General features: G+C 38.6%; 1 protein-coding gene across 2 annotated transcripts in view; it reads left to right on the plus strand.

The window, feature by feature from the left end:
* Positions 1-25,890, plus strand: part of ZC3H3 (zinc finger CCCH-type containing 3) — a 509,307-nt gene that overhangs the window by 390,276 nt on the left and 93,141 nt on the right. For both annotated transcript variants that reach the window (XM_074263935.1, XM_074263942.1), the window contains exons 6-8: positions 18,692-18,779; positions 18,876-19,034; positions 20,353-20,422. In XM_074263935.1, the coding sequence (XP_074120036.1) occupies positions 18,692-18,779; positions 18,876-19,034; positions 20,353-20,422 (317 nt within the window). The remainder of the gene's footprint in view (positions 1-18,691; positions 18,780-18,875; positions 19,035-20,352; positions 20,423-25,890) is intronic.

Consider the following 25,890-nt stretch of genomic DNA (forward strand, 5'->3'; position numbering starts at 1 on the left):
TGGTGTTCTTTCTACTAGCAGCTGACTCTTTTGTGAGAAAGACATCTCTTCCTTTCTTCCTCCTATCACAGTGACAAACTGGGCTTTAGGAATTTTTGTCTTTCAGTAAGCTTTTTTTTTTTTTAAATACCTTTTTATTTATAAGATATATGCATGGGTAATTTTTCAGCATCGACAATTGCCAAACCTTTTGTTCCAATTTTTCCCCTCCTTCCCCTCCACCCCTTCTCCCAGATGGCAGGTTGACCAATACATATTAAATATGTTAAAGAATAAGTTAAATACAATATATGTATACATATCCAAACAGTTATTTTGCTGTACAAAATTAACCTGTGAAGAAAAATCAAAAAAGCAGGTGGATGCTGGAACCCTGTCTTCCTAGAATCAGGCGGAGTCAGGATAATCAAAAGTCTTTATTCTTGGTCTTTTGTGGTGGAGGTTAGGGGATTAGATCTAGCAATCTCCACACCTCCTTTCTCTCTCTCTCCACCTCCAGGAGAATGCCTTGATTTCCTCCTCCTACTCCACCCACACAGGTCACTTCCCCTTCTTTGTCCACACCCACCGATCCAGCCAGCACAGAATAGTTGGGGAGGGCCATCCTTCAAACATTTTAATAGAGAATTGTCCAATTGGCAATTAGTCTCACATGCTCCATTATCCAAGTGCATTTGCTCAGTTCTAGCCCTTTACAGTGGACAAAAATAGAGGGATTGGGAATTCTATGTAGTGGTTCATAGTCACTTCCCAGAGTTCTCTCGCTGAATGTAGCTGGTTCAGTTCATTACTGCTCTATTGGAACTGATTTGGTTCATCTCATTGTTGGAGAGGGCCACTTCCATCAGAATGGATCATTATATAGTATTGTTGTTGAAGTATATAATGATCTCCTGGTCCTCCATTTTCTTCCTCCATGTCACTCAGCATCAGTTCATGTAAGTCTCCTGGAGGCACTTATTAAAGATAGCCTTTTTGCATAGTTTAGCCACAAAGGGCAGAAGAGATATTGGTGTGGATGGAAAGATCAAAATAGAGTTTTTAAGAAACAGAGAGATATAAGCATATTTATAGGTAATAAGGAAGGAGTCAGTAGATCAGGAAAAATTGGAGATAAGTGAGAAAGTAAAAAATGTCAAAGTCTGGAGAGGGGGGATGGAATTGGATTGGAAGTAGAGGGTAGAAGAGATAGTGACAGAAAGCATCTATGTGATAGGAAATGAAAAGGAGAGAAGGAACCCTAGGCAAATGGACTTTATTTTTCCAGGAAAATGAGGTAAGGTTCTCACTTGAAAGGAGTTGTGGAAAAGGGAAGCTCTAATAAGTTTAAGGAGAGATAAAAAGGTTTAGAAGAGCTGCTGTGGAGAGGAGGATAATGAGTTGATAAGGAAAATACAGAATTGCTTAGCAGTAGTGAGGGCCCAGTTGAGATTATGTAATAAAAATTTGTATCAGACCCAGAATGATTGCAAGACTTTTTTACTCAACTTTGTTAAATAGTAGGTAATGCAAAGCATATGGTGGGGGTGATTCAGAGGTGAAGCTTGGCTGAATGCAATTAATGATAAAATAAGAGGGCCAAAGACTCAAAGAGAGAAAACCTTATAGAGCTGAACCAAAAGGTCAAGATAAGGAAAAAGGGATAAAGTTATTAGATCAAGAAGTGATAGCCTGAGAAAGAAATAAGGGGTCAAAAGATTAGGTAAGGATGAAGAGCAGGGTTTAGTATGGGAAAGCAGAAGGATATATGGAAAGTCACTTTTTTTGTACTTTGTCCTCTCCAGATTGGTATTTCTGCTATCAAAGGAGTAAAAACAGCCAGGCTAGCCTTTGTCCTAGAGTGACCCTTGACCATTTGAGCAGGACAGTAGATTCTATACTAAGGCAGTTAGTTTGTAGTCAGTTTGTATTCCTGTGCAAGGTCAGGAATGAGAAGGGGCCTGAGGTTAGGAATACTGATTCATTCTGGAGCAGTAGTTCAGGTTTGGGATTAAATGAAATGGAACACTCATAGATGGCCTCAGAACAAAAAGAAGTTATCTAACAGAAGCCTGCAAGGGATGTTCAAGGAGGACATGATACTAGGAAGATCACAGCACCTTCACTGAAATGCTTCTGCTCTGAAAGGCACGGTGACTTGTAAGTCAGCAAGACATCAATCAAGCTGAAGGGAAGCTGGTTACTTAGGGCCGTGCTTTGTGTGCTCTGTGTCATTGGGAACTTGTATCAGTAGTTTGACCTCTAGTCCCTTAAGCCAGTCAATTCTCAATCACCAGAATGGTGATTCTTTCTTTTAGGAAAAAACTAGCCAGCCTATGTGAAGGGAGCCTAGTAAATAATTCTCTTGCCACAGTTGGTTACTAAGGAAGAATTGGGCTCTGTAGCAGGAACTTGGGACAGACTATATTGTATCTCAGGGAGTTGAAATTGTAATTATATGCAGGAGAATTCCTAGAATTATAGAATATCAAAATTAGAAGTGACCTCAGAGGCCATCTAGTTTAACCCTGTGTAAATAAGAATCCCCTCTGGATAAATTCCTTAGAGAGCCTTTTATGTTGCTTTTTATTTCCAGTGCTTAGCTTAATGCTTGGCATACAGTAGGTGATTAGTAAATATTTATTGGTTGTTGATGCTTTTCCTGCAGTAGAACTGTAACCTTGAGCTAATGTAGTTTAACGGAAATATGAATCAAAAGTTCATATATTTTGTGCCTACTATGTGCTAGGCACTGGGGATACAAATAACAAAGCATGAAACAATTCCTACTCTCAAGTTTATATTGTATTTGGGGAGTAGAAAAGTACATCTATAAATACAATATATACAAAATAAAAATAAAGAAAATAAATACAAGTTTAAAACAAGGGAATTAAGGAGGGAGCAGTTGACAAGATCAGGAAAGATTTCATTTTGGAAAAAATTGGTGTTTATACAATGGCAATTCCAAAAGACTCATGATGGAAAATGCTATTCACATCCAAAGAACTGATGAAGGCTGAATGCATATTGAAACATACTGTTTTCATCTTTTTCTTTTTTATGATTTTTTTTTCCCTTTTGTCTATCCCTTCTTTCACAACATGAGTAAAATGGAAATAATGTTTTACATGATTGCACAGATATCGCCTATTTACAACTCTTAACCTTTTTAAAGGGGAGGAAGGTAGAAAATTTGGAACTCCAATTTTTTTTAATGAATGTTAAAAATTGAGATATAATTGGAAAAAATAAAATACTACTAAAAAAAAAGAAAAATGGTATTTGAGAAAACTAAAGAAATTTTTTTTTATTTAGAATTTTTTCCCACAGTATATATGCATGAGTAATTTTTTTTAATAATATTATCCCTTGTATTCATTTTTCCAAATTATCCCCCTCTCCCTCCACTCCCTCCCCCCGTAACAGGCAATCCCATACATTTTACATGTGTTACAGTATAACCTAGATACAATATATGTGTGTATATCCGATTTTCTTGTTGCACGTTAAGTATTAGATTCCAAAGATATAAGTAACCTGGGTAGGTAGACAGTAGTGCTAACAATTTGCATTCACTTCCCAGTGTTTCTTCTCTGGGTGTAGCTACCTCTGTCCATCATTGATCAACTGGAAGTGAGTTGGATCTTCTTTATGTTGAAGATATCCACTTCCATCAGAATATATCTTCATACAGCATTGAAGTGTACAGTGATCTTCTGGTTCTGCTCATTTCACTCAGCATCAGTTGATTTAAGTCTCTCCAGGCCTCTCTGTATTCCTCCTGCTGGTCATTTCTTACAGAGCAATAATATTCCATAACCTTCATATACCATAATTTACCCAACCATTCTCCAATTGATGGACATCCATTCATCTTCCAGTTTCTAGCCACTACAAAAAGAGCTGCCACAAACATTTTGGCACATACAAGTCCCTTTCCGCTCTTTAGTATTTCTTTGGGATATAATCCCAATAACAGCAATGCTGGGTCAAAGGGTATGCACAGTTTGATAACTTTTTGGGCATAATTCCAGATTGCTCTCCAGAATGGCTGGATTCTTTCACAGCTCCACTAACAATGTATTAGTGTCCCAGTTTTCCCACATCCCCTCCAACATTCATCATTTTTGTTCCTGTCATCTTAGCCAATCTGACAGGTGTGTAGTGGTATCTCAGAGTTGTCTTAATTTGCATTTTAAAGAAAATTTTTTTAAAACAAGTCTCTGATAAAGGCCTCATTTCTCAAATATATAAAGAATTGAATCTGATTTATAAGAGTACAAGCCATTCTTAAACAAACGGTCAAAGAATATGAACAGGCAGTTTTCAGACAAAGAAATCAAAGCTATTTATGTTCAAGAAAAAATTCTCAAATTCACATTGATTAGAGAAATACAAAGTGGTTTTTTGTTTTCTTCTTTTCTTTTTCTCTTTTGTTTTGGTTTTTCTTTTACAATATAACTCGTGGAAATATGTTTAGTATGACTGTACATGTATAACCTATATCGTATTGCTTGTCATTTTGGGGATGGGAGAGGAAAAGGAGAAAAAAAAATTGGAATTCCTAATCTTATAAGTGAATGTTGAAAACTATCTTTACATGTTATTGGAAAAAAAAATAACATTAAGTAGTATGAAAATCTCTTTGGGATACAGACCACCTATTAGTGGTATTGTTGAATCAAAGCGTATGCACAGTTTTAAAACTTTTTAATTAAAAACATTAAAAATTTTTTTAATGTTTTTAATTTTAAATTTAAAAATGGCTAGTTCCCCCCCCACACATCCTCTCAAATATTTATCATTTTCCTTTTCTTTCATATCAGCCAACCTGATAGTGACGAGGGAAACTGAGGTTGGAGACCCTAAAAAATCACTTTCCACATTAACCTTATGACCTAGAAGTCATCTAACCCCACCTCTGTTAAGTATCGCTAATTTACCTTTCAGTAGAGTTCAGCTGACACTGCCCAAGTTTTCTATAGAGCTGAACTAAAGCTAAGTACCCTTACTTAACTTTCAATAGAACTGAATTAATGTTAAGTACCACCACTTAAGCTCTATATAATTTGAACTATCATTAATCAAACTTTTCTATAGCCTTACTGAAGCCTATTCCAACCCAAAAGCTCTCTGTATTGTCTCAAATCATATATATGAGAGTGGGAAGAATGGGCAGGTGGGCAGAATGGACAGTTCTGCTCCACTGACATCTCTTGATGACTTAAACTTCTACTTTTACTTTTAATTTAGTAAATTATTTTACTTCACCTTCCTTGTCTCTCAAAAGCCTGGAAATCCCCAACAATAGGTGTGAAGTGCTATCTCAGAGTTGTTTTAGTTTAAATCAATGATTCATTTTTTCACATGGCTATAGATACATCTCAAAATTGTCTGTTTATAAATTGGGGAATGACTTGTATTTTATAAATTTGAATCCATTCTCTCAATATATTTTAGAAATAAGGCCTTTATCAGAAATACTTGCTATAAAAATTGTTTCCCCACTTTGTTTTTCTTCTAATCTTGATTGTGTTGGTTTTGTGCAAAACCTTTTTTAATGTAGTCAAAATTACCCATTTTGCATTTCATAATGATCACTATCTCCTGTTTAGTCATACATTCTTCCCTTCTCCATAGATCTGACGTAAAGTTATTCTTTGAATTTCTAATTTGTTTCACCCTTTATGTTTAAATCATGTACCCATTTGAATTTATTTTGTTATAGTGTGTGAGATGTTTAATTTCTGCCATACTGTTTTCCAGTTTTCCCAGCAGTTTTGTGTCAAATAGTGAGTTCTTATCCCAGAAGCTGTAGTCTTTGGGTTTATCAAACACTAGATTACTATAATCATTGATTATTGTGTCTTGTGTATCTAACCTATTCCATTGATCCACCACTCTATTTCTTAGCCAGTATCAAGCAGTTTGGATGATTGGTGCTTTATAATATAGGTATAGATCTAGTACAGCTAAGCCATCTTCTTTTGCATTTTTAAAATTACTTCCCTTCATATTCTTGACCTTTTGTTATTTCATGTGAATTGTGTTACTATTTTTTTCTAATGATAAAATAATCTTTGGTAGTTTTATAGATATGGCACTGAATAGGTATATTAATTTAGGTAAAATTGTCATTTTTATTATAATTAACTCAGCCTACCCACATGCAATTGATATTCTTCCAGTTGTTTAGATTTAACTTTATTTGTATGAAGAATGTTTTGTAATTATGTTATAGTTCCTGGGTTTGTCTTTTGTGGGTAGATTATCAAGTATTTTATATTTTCTACAGCTAATTTAAATGGAATTTCTCTTTCTATTTCTGGCTGCTTGCCCAAAGGAAATTTTTTTTAAAGGGAAAAGGACCTGTTAATACATAAATATTTATAGTATTTCTTTTTGTGATGGCCAAGAATTGGAAATTGAGGTGATGTCTATTCATGGTTAGTGATTGAACAAGTTGTTATATATGATTGTAATGAAACATTATTATGCTGTAAAAATTGGCAAGCAGATTCTTTATGAAAACCTGGAAAGACATAAGAACTGATGCAAAGTGAATTGAGCAGAACCAGCAGAAAATTGTACACAATAACATCTTTGGTGTACAGTGAACATCCTGAATGACTGAAGTATTTTTAGTAATACAGTGATCCAGGTCAGTCCCAAAGAATTCTTCTCCTGGCTAAAAATCCCCAGTTCACAGAATTTCAGAGTATCAAAGGGCCTCAACCCAACTCATATCTGAAAAGGAATCCCTTCTAAAACAGAGTATCAAGACAGCCTTTGCTTGAAGGTCTCCAATAAGAAGGGAACTATTATCTCCCAAGGCAATGTGTAGTTCCAATTGTTAGGAAATTTGTCTTTACAACATGCCTAAATCTTCCTGTATTCAATTTCTACCCATTACTCCTAGTTCTAATTTCTGGGACTAATAATAATAACTGCCTTTATGGAAAGCTTTAAGATTTGTATTTCTTATATTTTGCTCACACGACCTAGGAAGTAAGTGCTATTATTATCTCCATTTAAAAAAAAAAAAAAAAAGGAAACTGAACCACTCAGTTTAAGTGACTTGTCAAGGATCACATAGCTAATATCTGATAGATAGAATTTGAATTTGGGTCTTTCTGATTCCAAGTCCAGTAATCTACCTATCTTCTCTCCCTTTTCCTTACTCTCTTATTCCATTATTTCCTTCCTCCCTCTTTGCTTCTTTCTCGCCTTCCTTTTCCTCTGTCCACATGTAGAGTATCATATTCTTATTTGCAGGTGCTCTGCTCAAAGGAATATACATTTTGATCACTGAAACCTCACAACTTATCTTAGGGTTTACAAGCTAGATTTCTTAAGGAACATGCCTCATTGATTAGCCAACAGTAGGCCCCAGTCCAAACCTCACTTGGTTGTTGCTTGAGCTCTCTTGGTTCAGAGTAAATATAAATAGAAGTTTCTGATTTGGGCAGAAATCCTGAGGATCTTCCTCTCCTAGATTAGACTTTTTTTTTTTTTTCCCCACTAGGTAAAAGAGGCCATTCTTTGCTTCATAATGGACTGAATGGGTGTTGCCTCAGACAAACTAAGACCAGCTTAAAAGATCTTAGCTTAAAAATAACATCTTTCTTGCACTGCATTAGAGAATGCTTAAAATTTTTCTTTTCAATTAACAAACATCATTTTCTCCTTTCTGCCTCTTCTCACCTATTGGGCAGTGGGAGTTAATCTCATTACAAATATGCATTATCAAGCAAAACAAATTCCCCACATTGGCAGTGTCCAAAGGTGTATGTACTAGAGATTTATTTTGAATAATGCTTTCTAGAATTTTGTCAGATTTGTTGGTCCATGTTTTATAGACTATCCTCTTCCTTTTTATGAAAATCAGAACATTTTTCCTTCTGCAGTTTTTCAAAGAAACTTTTCTCATTGTCCTGAAGATCTTGGCAAGGAGAATTAAGAATAGAAGTTACTGTTGTTTCAGAAGTCTTCCAGCTAGTGCTCTTGACTGCAAGAGATCACTCATCAATCACATCTTCAGTTGCCCATTTGTCCTTTTGGTTTTTGACTATGCCATGGGCAGTCCATAACCTGGACCCAATGTCTGATTGGAGTCCCTAGCATGGTTTTCTTCCTGTCTCTGGCAGTTCCACTGCAAGGTTTGCATTCTTCCCCAGTACCCTCCTCCACATCAAATGCAGTGGAAACTCAGTATCGAGGAAGGGAAATAAAGCATGAACATGGCTGTCACACATCTTACTGGGAGAGAATACATTTGGAGCCCTCAGCTCTCTGTCTCCCTCCCTGGCTTTCCAATCCTCCTGGTTTCCCTCTCATTTTAGAACTGCTGAGCTCTGCAGAAATTCAGTTTCCACATTTGCACAGATGACAAAGTGCTCAGCAGTGCGGCCAAGCAGGTGACGTCACTGAGCCAGTGTGAACAATCCGTCCTCTCCCAGTTCCCTGCAGCCCTGGCATTGGCCTTCACTTCTTCCAGACACTACAGCCATTCTGCCTCTCTTTCTCCAGGTCTGGTTGCTTTTTCATAAGCAGAGGAGGGAACTTGTACTTCCATCCCTACAATATCAACTTGTATAGAATTCAGATCTTCCCAGGTGAAGGGAATGTCGATCTCCAGAGCATCCATTTGGATGGAGCCTCGTTACAAGTTTTTTTTTATGATGGAAAAGGTTTTTAGCTTGCAATTTTAAAAACCAGAGCTTAGGTACTTGGTGCAGTTGAGAAAGGCTCCAAATTTGACATCCATAACAAAATGATGTCTGGGTCTATGACAGATAGGCTAGCTATTAGCTAAGTGCCTCCATGTCTTTGCTCATGTCATTTCTAAAGGTCCTTTTTTCCCCTTTTATTAAAAATTATTATTAAAAAGACATCTTTGAAGGAAGACTTTCTTTTGTTTTCTCCTTAGAGTCCTATTTTTTCAGCATTTCCACATATCCTGCTGTGTCCCTAAGGACAAATGAGTTCCCACGACTCTGAAGACTATCTTCCTTTCACCTACTTTCTTATACTGTATGATTTAAAAGATTCCTCTCTCACTATACTACTTCGACATCAAAATGACTATTTTGTAAGTTTCTGATGAACTTGCATGTCATACTGTATATTATAGCTATCTATGTTAATATCTTACCACCTTACAAAGTTTAAACTCGATTTTATAATTAGCTAAATTAAATAGCTTCATCCTTACACCCACCCTCAACTTCTAGTGCCTAGTATATATTGTGTTTATAATATATATTTGTTGAATGAAGCTATAGAGCCTGGAAAGCTATGTTGCTTTCTGTGTTCTGATTAGGTGACATGAGTCATAGGGAAAGGTATCCTAGGTTGTATATTGGCTTTTTATTTTATTTCATTGCTTTAAAAATCTGTTATTTCACCATTGTAGGTCAAGATGTTGTCTTCACCACACTTTAGTCTGATGTAAAACCTTTACACCTTATCTAGGCTTATCCTTGCACAAGAGAAACACTCCATCAACTAGGACTGTTTTTAAAATCTTTCCAGTTTGGTAGGAACTATCAGAGCTTACACTTTGCTGGAATAGGTTCTTCTGCATTCCTGCTGAAGCACCATTGGTACCTTACCTGGAAGCATTCTGGTACAGTAGAAAATAAAGTACATTTGAAGTCCCAGATCTGCTACTTACTATTTATGTGACCTTGGAAAAATTTCTGGTTATCAGTTTCCTTATTTGTAAAATGAAGGGAGTGAACTAGATGGTCCCTTACAGCTTTAAATATATGATCCTATTATCATTATAAGTGATTATTGGCATTATTATTATTGTTATTATTGATGGAATACTTCATTTCTGTATCACTTTAAATTTTATTGAGCCCTCTCTGCTGCTAAACAATACTATACTTGCATATCAACCTACTATCCCATTTTCCACAGTGGCCTTTTTATCCCTCTTCAAACTTCCCATGACTCCTTCTTCCTACACCCTTTCAGCTTAGAAACTTGCCTCATATTTTACAGAAAAATTTTAGATCACTGTCTGTGAGCTCCCACTTCTCTCTTCTTCCATTTCTCCTATATCTTCTACTCCTCCTGTCTTTCATTCCTGTCTCACTTGACTTTTACTCCTTACCAAGGCTAACCCCCGCCCCTTCCTATCTCCTCCAAGCGATTACCTTCTCTGTCATCTCCACTATATTACTTGTTTTCAGTCTCTCCTTGTCTCCTGGTTCATCCCCCATTGCCTGCAAACATGCCCATGTCTCCCCCAAGTTGGAAAAAACCTCCTTTGACCTTCCAACACTGCTAATTCATTGGTCCCAGGGTTACACAGTTAGTAAATATCTTAATCTGGATTTGAACTCAGGTCTTTCTTATTCTAAGCCCAGGCTTTATCCATTGCACCACCTAACTACTAAAGTGGCATAAGATTGATTTGGAAAGTGGCAAATTCACTGTCAATGCAGGTACTGTTTCTCTTATGTAGTCATTTCCCTCATGGAGCTTACTACCTTCATTGGAAAGTAATATTCAAATGCAGCATTATATGATAAATATAGTGGAACAAAGGAAGGAGCCTTCTGTCTCTGAGAGTCTAATGTTCTGGAGGGTTGGAGTACTTCAAAATTAGGCCAATCAGAACATTTCATTGATTTGCTATATTCTTATCAAATCTCTGAGATGCTCCAGAGTGAAAAGGAGGAGTAAGACCAAGGCTGAAGAGGAGTAGGTGATCAATGGAGAAGATCTTGGACCTAAAGCAGGCTGGGCTAGGAGTCTTGGTTGTGATGTGGGACTCCTCATGAGACCTATCTCTCCTGATTTCTGCATATGGAACACCAGGAATGGAGTCCCCTGACTCCCTGCCCAAATGGCCTTCCACTTCCCAGGGGACCTGAGTGAGCAGGCAGTGGCTTTGGCCAAGTGTTGCCTTGATCCTTCTCATTCTCCCTCTTCCTGGTGTCTCAAAGGAACTAAAGCTCTTGTCTAATCTAACTATAAGGAAAATAGATTGTCGCCAGCCCAGGCGCCTGCTAATTCCTGCTGATCATCAGAACCCACTTAAATGAATAATAATTAAAGAAATAAATTTCTTTCTCTGGCAGCTGTGTGGAACTTTGGTTCAGCAAAAAAAAGTATGAAAGGAGGCCAGGAATGGGGACCACACCAAAGAGGGTTTGACAGGAAATGTTGACAAGCTTCTTTTCTATGTATCCACAGCTGACCTTGACATAAAGTCAAATGACCAGGAATGGCAAGACCTGGAAGCTAGGAGACAAGGATAAGTTTGTAAATGTAGCAAAGCCATATTTGGGACTAGGGAGAAATACTTAACAAGAGTACTAGATCTGGATTTGGAGGAAATATGTTTAAAGTCCTAGCTCTGCTATTTGTAACCTGGGTGACTTTGGGCTTTCATCTTCCCTCTCTGAGTCTCACTTTTCTCCTATATAAACTAGACCATCTAGAGTTGATTATCCTATTAGTTGAGAGCAGTAAATAGGAGGGGCCTCTTCTGCTGGCCCTCCTCCAACAAAGCTTATCACCAAAATGACCATAGATAGAGGTTAGCCACTGCTCCTCTCCTCCCTCCCTCAGCTAGTCATTCAGCCTTTGTGTTGGGGAGGCTACTTTATTACCTTATCCCCAGGCTTGCCTGCTTTGTGGGGCAACGAGAGGAGAAATCTGTTACTGAACAGAGTCGAAGGTGGCTCTGCCTTGGGTACCCTGAGGAAGACAGGAAAGCATGAAAGTTCTCCCCTATGAGTCCTGAGCAGAACTTGTACTGAGGGCTTTACTTACATTGAGGCAGTGGGGTATAAAGAAAAGTTTAATTTCTATTGTGACCTAAGTTCTCATCTTTCCCTTGACACTTATTAGCTGTAGAATCCTAACCAGGAGTTAATATTTATTAAATGCAGCTATGTACTGAAAGGCTAGGGAGAGGGGGGAGGAGGTAGGGAGGAGAAAGATTTCAGACAATCTCTGCCTTCAAGGAGTTCACATTCTAATGGGGGAAACAAAACATAAAAAGAAACTGAAAACTGGGTTGGAATGCAATTAAGAGAAAATCCCCAGAGTGCCCACTTTAAATGGGAAGATCTCCTGTCACTTTCCTACCAATGTTGAGAGGAATATGTTTCTGAGCTGATTTTGCATTTTGCAAAACAATAAGTCCCTAGAGATGATGGAGACCAAGAAAGCAGCTTGACCTCCTTGAACTTCAGTTCAAGTGGCTGTAATGTATTGTAAAACCCCATAGTTCTATAAAAACTGTGAATTGTTATGTGCTTTTGTCTCCCTAGCATTTTGTGTGGTGCTACACTTGAGTAGGAATCCCCTGTATAGCAAACCTGAAAAGTGGTCACAAGGCCTCTGCTTAAAGACCATCCTTAAAGACCGGAAATTATTATCTTAGGGGTAATTGATCCTTATCTTTTTAAATATCCAAAGTGGAACCAGGCTCCTACTTAGATCTGAAGGACAAAACTAGGAATGGTGGACAACAATTGCATAGACAAATGATTTTCAACATTGGCGCTCTCCCTAGTGCCTTGGGGAACACAAAGAAAGTCAAACATGTAGCTGTTGCTCTCTAACAGTAAACGAAGAGACAATTTGTAAACAACTGTGTACTAATAAGATCCATCCAGTGTAAATAAGAGGTAATCTTAGGGAAGGCACTGGTTGGAGGACAGAGAAGGGAAGTGTTTCACCAGAGGTGGAAGGGAAGGTAATAAGGATTTATACAGAACCTACTATTTGCCAGGTACTTGCTAAATATATATATATATTTTTTAATCTAACAAGATCTCATTTGTGGAGGTATTATGAGTTTCCTATCATTGGGGTTATGTAGTCAGAGGCTGAATGACTACTTATGGGTCATGTTGTAGAAGAGACTTTTAGTCAAATAGAGATTAGAATATATATCCCAAAAACATATCTGGAACAAAGCTTTTCTTTAGAACAAGCCTGATTCAGGCTCTTTCAAGAATAAAACTGATAGTTTCCTCACCCATCAGCTTCCCTGTCACTAGTGACATACATGAAATAATTCCCCCTCCCCCCACATATTCTGTTTCTCCACACCAGACCCATTTAGTTTTTCTTTACACAGATGGCTATGTCTAGGTTTCAAGGACTCAACCATAAAGGGAACCTGCTAGAAATTTGAGGAGAATTTAGAGTGAGGATATAGGAATAACAGGGCCTTTTCCCTTAATGCCTGTCCAAGTCACCTAATGTCTCTGCACTTCCTTCCTCAGGTTTCCAGTTAGAGAATTGGACGACATGATTTTTAAGGCCCTTTTCATTCTAAATCTCATGATCCTACTTTTGCTCATCTTGCCTTTCTGAGCTAACAGCAGGGCCTCTGGTCTTGGGGCTCTGGCTGCTAGGACGGATTGGAAGCCAGGGAGTTGGGCCAAGGTCCTGCTATTAATCCTTGCTGTAATCATGCATTTAATGGACATGACAGCTTGTTGTACCCCAGAGAGGCATGTTTGGGCTCAGCTGAGCTAGGTACCAGCCTTCGCCCTTGATGAGGCTGGCAACTGCCTGAGTTAGAGGATAAGGAGATAGTAGCAACATCCAATCTAGATGGTATATTAAGAGCTGACCAGCTCTCCATGGGCCATGGCCTTCTTAGAGATGAAGTGCCATTTTTGGCCTAAATAAATAACTACACCTTCTAAGAAGAGAAACAGAGGCTTCTGTCCCCTGGAAAGAAATCCTGAATTAACCCTTCTCCTGTTACTTAACCTTAAACCTTTAAGTGTGTTCAACAGCCCCTTAGACTGCTTCTCCTAGTGTTGAGGGCCGTAGCTCCTTGGTATTCCTTGTTTGATCTATAACTTCCTTTGGGACTTGGACCTCTGATGTGGTCAAACTAGTTTGGGCTATCTGAGCTGGCTGGGGTTTTACAGCCCCCATTCTAATCTGCTCAGACCAAATGCCAGCAGGAAATTCCTTTTTGGGAAGAGACTTCTGTCTGTCCCCAAAAGATAACAAGAGAATCCTTGTGTTATTTACATCACTCTCAGGAAACTCCTTACATCACTGCATCTGAATGATTGTGCTCTGGTATAAAAGAGAACTCAAAAATCTACTCTTTGCAAAATGGGCCTTGTACCTTGCAGCCATTTTGCCCACCTGCTTTCCGGTGTTTCCATTCTAATCAATAAAGACTATGTTTCCATACAGCATTAAGTAGCACATTCCTTTGCTGCGGAACCCGCCCTTGGTTACTTTGGGGAAGGAAGGAGAGAAAAGGAACTGACCCATCTCGGTTTAGACCACAGTTTACACCTCATCATTTACTCATCATCACTAGCATTCCTAGAAAGAAGGAAGAAAGGAAATAAACATTTATCAAGCACCTACTATATGCCAAACCCTGAACTAATAAACACTTTACTGATATCTCATTTAATCCTCATAGTAACCCTAAAAGATAGATATTATTTTTCCATTATATTTCCTTTGAGGAAACTGAGACAGGGTAAGGTTAAGCACTTTGCCAAGGGTCGTATGAGTGTATGTAACTGTCTAAGTTAAGATTTGAACTCAGATCTTCTGATTCTAAACCAGTGCTGTACTGTATCACCCAGCTACTTCATCCCAGGGCAAAAAAGACCACATAATAGTATCCATCAAAAACTGCTAGGACGAAAGTCCCAAGAGCAAGAAAGAGTCTACCTTCATAGTCATTCCTTAACTAAGACAATCCATCTTATGACACTGTACACTTTCCTGGACTGTTCCCCATGATTGGAATGCTTTTGCTCCTAACTTCTACTTCTTGATTTAGCTGCCTTCACATCTCAGCTAAAATTTCACTAACTGTAAGAACTCTTTCCTAGTTCTTTCCTCTGAGACACCATACATACATTGTATGGGTATAATTATATATTGTCTCCTCCATTAGAACCTGAGCTCCTTAAGGGCAGAGGCTGTTTTTTACCTTTCTTTGTATCCCCTAAACTGTGTCTTGCACATAATAAATCCTTGTTATTTGTTATTGAGCATTAACAAATTGAGCAATAACAAATCCTTGTTATTGAGCGTTAGGGGTAAGCTTCCTGAGGCAAAACTTGCCTGAAACTCTTCCTATCCTTCATTTTCCTAATCAGTTATCTATTTCACCTGTACATGGGGTGTCATTAAGGTCTGTCCATAATTCCCCATATTTGTCTCTTTACTGTTACCTCCATTGGTACTTCTTATAGATTTCTTTGCTGTTATTCTATTGCTGTCCTGGAGTATGATGCATTCGTTTACTTTTTCTGTTATCTGGAACATTGGAGAATCAAATAATCTCTTTAAGTCTGATTTTTTTCTAAGAATATTTCAAATGTCTCTTTATTATTATTATTTATTATTATTATTATTATTGTCTTTTCATTTATAGTTAAGTTCATATTTTCAAGATAAGTCACCCTTGCTGCATCCTGAACTTCATTGCTCGTCAGAGCACATTCATTCCATTCCCTCCAGTATTTCCTGGTGGGGACAGAATAGTCTTGTATTACTCTAATTTCCTTTTCTTTGTATTTGAAGATTTTTTTCCCCCCATGTTTCTGAAGTGACTTAACTTAACCACTAAATCACTTGAAGTTTTCAACTTTTGGCTTTTTTCTTGAGTCAATCTGTAAATTCTTTCAGTTGGACTAGGTGAAAGAGGAAATTCTATGCCTCAGTTGCTACCTAGTCTTAATTACTGAACAGGTGCAGCCTCAGTCAAACTGAAATTTGTTGAAGAGCTGAGGTCTCCCATTGCATCCAGGGCCATTTCTGGTTGTCCTGATCTATATCTGGCCACTGAACCCAGATGCGCTAGAGGGGAAAGTGAGGCAGGTGACCTTGCCCAACCCTCCAATTCACTTGCATATCATGGCATCACCTCCCTGATATCATTTTGCTCTTCCAAGAATGAAGGACAAACAACAAAGACAATGAGAACCTGAATTAACCAGGATATTAGTATTGAAAATGAAAAGTTCATCAGACAATCACTTTTTAGGAAGAGCAATAATACAATTATACACACACACATATATACATACATATATTATACCGGTTCATTTTATAGTCTCCTGAAACAAATAATCTGATACCAAAAAGCAAAGAGAGGTGAAGTGAAAATCCAACAAGGGTGACTTACATCCTACATTGAGGGGATTAGGGATAAAGCACTCCTATGATCTGGAAAATCTACATAAAATTTTTTGGCCTTCCCTTTACATAGAGAAGTAATCTGAATTTTTTCCTTTATCTTTTATGAGGTATTTACAGTACCTTATTGTAAAAATGTGATTTAATTAAGACATGATTTATGCATTTATGAATTAAACTTTTTCTTTGTCATCTGCTGACCTTCACGTATTGTCTGTGGTTTTCCACTCCCCCAAAAAAATTCCCATTTAACTTCTTATGCCAATCCACAATATATCAAAACTACAACATGGAAAGTCCCAATGTAGAAGGTATAACTGTATAATACCTCCAACAAGTGGTCTTTCAGTCTCTGACAGTGTCCAGTGAAGAAGGACTCTTCTTTCCTGATGTTAGCCCATTGTATTTTTGATCAGTTCTAATTGTCAGGATGTTGTTTCCTTAGTTTCCTATTGTGAATCATTTTGATTGTTCCTAATTAAGCCAAATACTTAAAAACTGGTTGATTGTTCTGCCACCAGCTTGCTACCTCTCTCATTCTTCTTTCAACACTTAATGTCTCATATTTTCAACTGATTCTTCTGTCCATGATCTCAAGATCCTTCATTATTCTGAGTACTTGTCAGCATATTCAGTTTGTCAGTAAGGTCTGGAGAGGGAAGGGTACAAAACCACTTGTTACCTTTCTGATTCTGGATGCAGTACTTCTTTCAAGGTAACCTACGATTGCCTGTGCTAGTTTTTAACTAGGAGCTATTGATAGAAGTTGCAGTCCACTTTTGTTTAATGGAAATACAAACTTCCCAAAAGTGGAAGGGCCCGCCTCGAGTGAGTAGATTTCCTATTACTAGAAGGTTTTACACAGAAACTGGATGTGTCCTGAAAGTGTTTGAGTTAAGAGTGTTTGAAGGTAATCTCATTCTTTTCTGAACTCAGGATTGTGAGCCAACCCCACATCTTTGCCTCCTGATTTACTTAGAGACAAGTGCAAAGAAGAAATGGGTCAAAATAGCCTTCTCCCTTCCCTGTATATGAGAATAAGTATTATAATAGTATATATTTCTGAAGTACTTTAAGGTTTATAGTGCACTTCTTCACAACATTCCTCATAAGGGTTATAATACAAGTATGACTTATCTCTACTTCATAGCTGAGAAAACTAAGGTTTACACAGCAAATTACCCACAGTAATTGTGCTAGTATTGAGCTTGAAAGCTGCAATTCAAACTAAGTCTCCTTGCTCTAAGTGCTGTACTCTTCTTGCTATGCCCTCAGGGTTGGGGGTGCTGACATTGCCACAAGTTCAGAGTTAAGTCCAAGACTCTCCACTTTGTCTGAGAGTCAGCACAAAGTGAGCTCTCTCACAACTTCCCACCCCCAACTCTGTCTCACTGAACATGTTGAGTTTGATTTATTCATTTGGTGACACAGGGAAGGTTTGTGTTGTAAAGTGAGGATGGATGGGGTTTTTTTTTTTTTTGATAAGTTCCCCAGGAAGTGAAAGTTCTAGAAAATGCTAACCACCTTCTGCTCTCTAGGTTCACTATTGAATCAGTTTAACTTCTTAGCACCTCTCCAGGCTGGGGTTTTATTACCTCTTTTTATGTCAGTTACTTTATGTGCATTTTTTAACACTGAAAAGCATTTGAAAAGGTGCCTCACTGTTCTTGTCAAAACTCCCACAGTGAGACCAGAAAGAGAATTTTTTAAAAAGAAAATGAAATAAGCTCCCAACCCCCAAACCTGAACCTCCCTCCTCTTGCCCATACATGGCACTAACTGTATTTAGTTTTAATTAAGGACTGTAACCTACTCAAGTTGATTGAGTTAAATCAACAGCTAATCTTCCACTATGAAAAGACTAGGAGAGACTCCATTTCAGTCAGTGACATTGGCACAGGTTCTAGGATGGGAGCTTCCCAGCCTGTCCAGTGTCCACCTCAGCCCTGTGGTCAGGCTTTGGAGGAGTTCCAGGAGGCAGCCATGTGCTTCCAGCCACACTAGTGCTGTTCTCTGTCCCTGGAACAGATGGAGCCGTGGCATCTGCAGCAGCCCAAGTGACAGCTCCATGGAAGGTAGAACTCATTGACATGCTATCAAATTCCACTCACTCGGTAACACAGTTGGGCTGGCAGGTGAGTGACTGTGCCATGCTTATGCCACCTGGAGCCTGGAGATACAGACCACCTCCCCCAGCCAGCCTTGCCCCCTTTTCTGTCTGATCATCAGGGCCCTTGAGTCACACCTAGGGATGGAGCAGCCTCGAGAAAGATCATGAAGCCCTTCAGTCTCCTAAGTCACACGGCAAAGAAAACCCCATGTGGTGGGAAGAAGCCTGGCTTTGGGGCCAGAGGACCATGCTGGTGGCTCTTCACAGGGCCTTGCTTGTTGACCCTGGGCCAGTCACACCCTCTGCCTGGCCTGGGTCTTCTCATTAATAATCCTGTTTATCATCATCATCATGGACCTGCCCCACACTCTGGGCAGGGAGCTTTATATAGGACTTAACATGAGAAAATTTCCATTTGTTGTCTTCACACAGGAAGGTCGGATGGAGCCACCAGCAGCCCCTGCTACTCCCCGGGCAGTGCTAGCCTGGGCCGAGGAAGTACGAGTCGCTCGATTGCCAGGTATGAGGAGGGCTGGGGAGAGGGGGGAGACCCTGAGAAAGGGTCCTTCACAGCTCACTGCGTTTTGGTTCTCTCTCCCCTCCTTATTCTCTGCAGCCGAGCCATCCAGCGAAGTCTGGCTATTATCCGCCAAGCCCGGCAGAAGAAGGAGAAGAAGCGGGACTACTGCATGTACTACAATCGCTTTGGAAAGTGCAACCGGGGCCAGCATTGCCCCTATATTCATGACCCTGAGAAGGTGGCTGTGTGTACCAGGTACTTATCCCAAGCCTTCTGTAGGCATAGAATCATGGGCTGTATATCTGAAATCATCTTTAATAATCTAATCCAATTCCTTTGTTTTGCAGGTAGAAAAATTGAGGTCAGTAGAGGGGAAGGGACCTTCCTAAGGTCACACAGCTAGCGTTAGAACCTCGGCCTCCTCACTCCCAGGCCAGAGAGCCCTTCCCTCTAAGTGTGTGTGTGTGTGTGTGTGTGTGTGTGTGTGTGTGTGTGTGTGTGTGTGTGTGTGCGCGAGTGCGCCGTGCACATCAATGGCCACTGGGGACAAGAGCTGTAGGGAAAACGTCCATCTCCTGGCTCATTAACTGGGCTGCAAAACATCTTACTAGTGTAAACATGCTATTTCTCGATCCATATTTTCTCAAGACAAATTGAACTCCAAAGGAGATTTCTTTTTTTTCCCTTAGAGGAAATTCTGATCATATTCGCTTTGTAAAAGTGGTTTCTCAGTTCTCATATTAGTTAGGGACTATAAGAATAGCTTACTTTGCCTCCCATACTGTAAAGCCAGTTAACACCAGGTTTACTTTGGTTCTTGGCATAAGATCTTTTGCTCCTCAATTCATATCTTAATGGAGTGTTTACTGTGAGTCCATCCCTATATTTGGGTACTTTAGAGTGGAAATAAAAGGAGGAAGTGGTGATCCAGGCCCTGCTAGAGAAGACTAGAGAAATTAACCTGTCACACATAAAATAATTAGAGAATAATACACAACTGATTAGAATCAGCTCTCATTATAATATATGTATAATCAGGTTTTATGGGAGATGAGAGATGGTACGATCTGTAGAAACCATAGCTCTTGATATGATTGAATTGGACTTGGAAAAATGGGAGTAGATGCATCTAGGCCAGGAAGAGATATAGAAGCATCAAGAGGAAAAAACAGGTTGGCCTCTACAGCTAGGAGGAAAAGAGGTAGGAATTCAGACCGGTTTGCAGGCACAGAACATATAAACATAGTGTTTATAATTGCTTCATAATGCTCAACCAATAGTATTTCTCATCTAAGTGCTGCTGCTGAATACTTTTCTTGGAAGTGGCAGCTCTTCCTGAGCTTCAGGAAGTAAATGAAGGAAGATGGCAGGGATCCTGTATTGAATATCTCTGTGATAATCTACTTTGACATCATCTTTACATTCAACATAGTTAGCCCCAGTGTGAGACTCCCTACTACCACTGCCTTGGAGGGATGGGGTGGGCTGTGGCGGCTTAAAGGCATAGTAGACTCAAATGCTAGCACTTCTGAGTCTTTCCTAAAGGACCCATCTCTCTCTTAATTTGCAACAGGTTTTTACGGGGCACATGCAAGAAGACAGATGGGACCTGCCCATTTTCTCACCATGTTTCCAAAGAGAAGGTCTGTATGGCTTAATGAACTTTACTCAAGCGCTGGCATTCACATAAAGAGGAGTTGGGTATTTTAGATGAAGGTCTTCTATAGGCATTCAGAATCACTCTGATATTTTGAGGATCAGGCTTCTGAGTGTATCACACCTACACCTTTGTGAGAGATACTGCCATGAGTGTCTGTCACCACACTGTGAGTCTAGCTACCTCCTGCTGTGGGCAGGAGGAGGGCTTGCATCAACAAGAATGAGCTTCCAGGAATGGACCTTGTGGTTGGCAAGCCCACTCTAAGCACAGTAAGTTAGGGAGCTGGAGGACTGACTCTAAAACCAAAAATACTTCTGAGAAGCTAATGTCATCTTGGACTTTGTGAATAGAAACATAATGTCCAGATCAAGGGGGGGAAAATGAAAACTATCTAGATAAGGGAGATGCTGTTCTCTTATCCTTTGCTCTTGTCAGATAGCATCCGAAACATTATTTTGTTTGGAGTATTACATTTTGGGAAAGATATTGACATTATTTAGAAAGTCCAGAGAAGAGTGAGCTCCTGAATGATAAAAGGACTAGAAATCAGATCATATGAGGATTATTTGAAAGAACTGATAATGTCAAGCCTGGAAATGACTTAGGGGCCAGAGGGAACAAAAGATATGTCTTGAAGTATTTGAAGAGTTTTCACATAGAAGAGAAATAACTCATTCTGATTGGCTCCAAAGGGAAAAAACTGGGAGTAATAGACACGTTTTGCTGAAGGGCAAATTATAATTTAACTATTAGAAAAAGCTTACTAGTAATCAGAGCTTCTAAAAAAAATTTTTTTTAATATATAATCTAAATTATTCCAGACTTGGATTGTGTTCCTCGAGAAATTTATATCACTGAAGGTAGATTCTTTCCCCACTCATTCTCAGCTCCAAGATTTTGTAGAGAGCTTTCCTATTCAATTCAAATTGGACTTAAATTATCTTTGAGATTCCTTCAGACTTTGATCTTCCTTGACTCTGATTTGACTGTTCAGTCAAATCAAGTGGATTGACAAGTGAAGCTAATGTTTCTCTTGAGGTTGGCCTAGTCATGTTTTGAACTTTGCACCTGATGTACAATGTATGCAAAAGCACATTTTAGTTTTACTTAAATTAAATAATGCAAGAGAAACATTAGACATAAACTTTTCAGTGCTAGCAGTCAGACTTTATTAATCAAAGGCAGGCCGAGCTTCACTTTCTTTTTTTTTTTTTTTTAATTTAATAATTTAATTTTTATTTTAAATTATAACTTTTTTTTTTTTGACAATACATATGCATGGGTAATTTTTTACAACATTATCCCTTGCACTTACTTCTATTCAGATTTTTTCCCTTCCTCCCCCAACCCCCTCCCCCAGATGGCAGGCAGTCTTATATATGTTAAATATATTACAGTATATTCTAGATACAATATATGTGTGTAGAACCGAATTTTTTGTTGCACAGGAAGAATTGGATTCAGAAGGTAAAAATAACAGTTTACACTCATTTCCCAGTGTCGAGCTTCACTTTCTATAATGTTATAATTACATGTTTATATACATATATACATAAAAATCTATTATAATTCCAACCAGGAACAAACTATCAACTTGATTTTCTAGACTTCCCAATAAGAATAGCTTCTATTGGTACTCAAAGACAAGATTCCATCCCTGCCCATCTAGAGGTCCTGTGTCTCCCTTCAGGCTGATTACCTGGCAATTCCACAATTCTCTGTCAATCCAGCAGCATAGTCCTTAGGTTAAAAAGGGGGTTGCCTTAGTATCAAATTTGGGTTCAACAGAAGCCATCTTTATTTTTGGACCCAAGGTCAGGCTGAAAACTGGGGGTGTCCACTCTAAAACCTGGGGTTTTTATAGTTCTAGCTCTGGGTATTACCTAAGTTCTGATCGGTGATTATCTAAACTTATAATGAAAGGAAATTATCAACGTTAATATCATTAGCAAGTATTTGAAGGTATCCCTACCCTTTGGGGGTACATGTCATTAGCAGTTATTTACTAAATCTAGAGGACATACTCAGTATTAGTGGTTATTTATCAAATTTGAAGCACAGAAGTCATTAGTAGTTTACCAATTTGAGAAACATACACATCATTGCCAAACTAAACCACTCAAGTCCTCTCCTATTACATAAAAACAATCCAATTACATAACAATGCTGCTCTGCCATAAAAAGGAGGTTTAAAAGGAAATGGAGTCATTTATGTCAGTCACCTCTTATTATGTCACTTATTCTCACTACAGAGGTCTGATGTACATTTTCTTCCAAGAGCAGTGGAATGAACATTGGAGTTATCATTAAAAGACTTAGAGTTGGAATCCCTAAGTCTTTTATTATTTATTACTTGTGTAATTCTGGTCAAGTCTCCTTTCAGTCTTACTTTTCTCATTTGTAAAATCAGAATACTGGACTGTATGATCTCTTACCTTCCTTCAAGTCCTTGATTACATGACTTTCACCAGGACTCCTCAAAATGAGGAGAGGAGGAGAAAAATATGGAAGTTGAGAGGCATGAAAATAAGGAGATGAGACTTGCCCCAGAAGCCAGAGCAAGGGTAGCAGGCACTAATCCTCACCCACAACCTTCTTATACTTCAGGGGACCCCTTTCTTATTCATCCCTTATTCCTCTCCCTTCTGCTGTGGCTCGGAACAGGGAGGACCATCAAGGAATAGTGGTTAAGCCTAGTGAGTTGGACTTTTTCCACCCTTCTCCCTGACATTTTGCTCTGTCTTCCCTGAATCAAACAGCCTCTTCCCAAATTCTACTGCTAGGCTATGTGTCTCAAGCATGAGGTCAGGAAGACAAGACATCCTTCCTTACATTTTGCCCTGCTCTAATTGGGAGGGACCAGGATGAAGAATATCCATATAAAGGTTGGAGAAAATTTCTTCAGTTTTCTCAAGAGTTGAGATCTTCAGGGACAGAGAAAAGGAAGGGTCAAGGGAGAAGGGAAGAGAAAATTTTAACAGCTAAAGATAGGGAATCAATTAGAAATAATGATTTCCTGGTACTGGGACTCAGTTGAAGCTGGATACCATGAATTTATAGTATGTACTGTCCGCACACTTGTATGATTTCCTCCTGCTCTGTTCAGTAGCATGTGAGCAGAAGAGGCATATGATGTAAGTAATCCACAGTTAAAGTTTGGTAAGGATTAAGATGGGGTGGGATACTGGGGCAGAAATCTCAAGAGTTGATGACAGTGTGGAGTTTAATTAGTTTAACTCTCGAGGTGAGTTATTGGGAGGGTGAAAAATAAAGGAGAAGCAGAAAGACTTGAAAAAGTGTTGAGGGAAAAGAATGAGTTAGAAGAAGAGATACACATAGTGAGAAATGGAATGAAAGGAAGTTATGGTCAGCTAGAGCAATATAAGATTTTTTTGATTAAAGAATTGAAACAGTTGTATATAATGGTGAGACCCAGAGTGTGAATATTCTTATGGGTGACTAAGTTAATATGAAGAATTAGATCATGATAGTTAAAAGGATTTAGGAATTGGAAGGTTGAGGAGTTTGAGAGAGAGTCAACACAGATGTTGAGGTCCCTTGTATAAAAGGCAAGAAGTAAGAGTGAACCAGATGCTACACTCCTGACCTAGAGGACAATACACAGCAGCCACGATGATGTTAAATACACTGGAGAGTTTTAATTGAATAAACTTAAAGGAACTCACATTTGTACAACCTTTTTTATGTGGCAATGAGTGTAGTGTGTGTGTGTATTTTTTTTTTTTTTTTTGCAAGGCAATTGGGACTAAATGACTTGCCCAGGGTAACATTGCTAGTAAGTATTAAGTGTCTGAGATTAAATTTGAACTCAGGTCTTCCTGACTCCAGAATCAATGCTCTATCCACTGAGTTATCTAGTTGCCTCAATGAGTATTTAAAAAAATAAAATGAAAAGAACTGGAAGTTGCCTTCATTATAATAGAAGGATTCAACATATGCACAAATTGAAGTGTGGAATATAATACAAAATGGAAATGTGATGAGGTAAAGGAGAGCCTCACTCAAAACATCTAAGAAAACTTGAAGAAGAAAGAATCATTTTTGCTAAGAGATAGGATCTAGAAGAAAAAGGAGCATTGAGTACAGAGTAAGTTACAGGATATAAGTGTGCACAGATACATGGAAGCTGGAGAAGACAATATGAATTTGGAAAGTATCTTGTTTAGCTGGAACAAGAATATCTTGTGGAGATAAAGAGTACAATAAAGATGAAGAAGTAGTTTAGAGCCAGCATAAAATGGGCCTGAAACATTAGACAAAAGAATTCTTTTACCTTATATACTGTGGGAAGCCATAAGCAATTTTTGAACACGGAAATTATAATACCAGCTCTCTGAAATTTGAACGATAATCTTGGCAACTATGTGAGGGTAAGATTAGGAAGTGGGTAAAGTGTTTCCAGTAAACCACTTCAGAGATCTTGCAATAAGCTTGGTAAGATGTAATGAGGTCCTGATGGAGGGTAACTGCAGTGTGATGGAGCAGAGGGAGTAGGCACAAGAAGTTTTGCAGCAGGGGAAATTGATAGGCCCTGACAGCAGAAGGAAGAATGACAGAAGACTCCTCTGGTATAACTAATATCCAGCACAATTAGTTTGGCCAGGACAAAGTAGAGGGTTTCCTGGCCCTTGTTTTCTTTACCTCATTTCAAATGTGGCCCCATGTTCAGTTTGCCTGAAAGTTCTTCATTACATTCATAGTAGTTAAGGAGAATAGAATTAAAGAATTTTAGAGCTAAAAGAGTTCTTTCTAAGCAAGAACCTGCCCTATAACAAGCCTCATAAGTTGTAATTCAGCCTCAGCTTGAATAACTGTAATGAGGGAGAGATTACTGCCTCTAAAGTCAGCCTATTCCACCTTTGAGACCCCTCTTAATTGTCAAGAAGTGTTTTCTTATATCAAGTTTAAATCTGCATTTATGCAACTTTCACCCACTAGTCTTTTGAGGCCAAGAAGAACAACTCTAATCCCTCTTAAACATAATAGTCCTTCAGAAACCTAAAGATAGCTATCATGTGATATGTAAAAAAAAAAAATTATTCAAATAAAAGATGGTTAGTGGCAGCTGTTGGATAGAGAGCTGGGTCTGGAGTTAGGAAATTCTTTGTTTTGTTTTGTTTTTTTGACAAGGCAATTGGGGTTAAGTCACACAGCTAGTACATGATAAGTTTTGGAGGTCATATTTGAACTCAGGTCCAAAGCTGGCGCTCTTATCTACTGTGCCGTCATCTAGTTGCCCCCAGACAGGAAGCTCTGAGTTCAAATTCAGCCTCAGACATGGATAGCTTTCTATTTTGGGCAAGTCACTTAATTCTTGTCTGCCTCAGTTTCCTCAACTATAAAACAGGAATAATACCACCTATCTCCCAGCTTTGTTGTTAAGATGAAATGGCATTTTTGTAAGGCATCTGCCAAACTTTAAAACACAAT

This window comes from Sminthopsis crassicaudata, chromosome 1 (genome assembly GCF_048593235.1).
Source record: "Sminthopsis crassicaudata isolate SCR6 chromosome 1, ASM4859323v1, whole genome shotgun sequence".
Classification (NCBI taxonomy): Eukaryota; Metazoa; Chordata; class Mammalia; order Dasyuromorphia; family Dasyuridae; genus Sminthopsis; species Sminthopsis crassicaudata.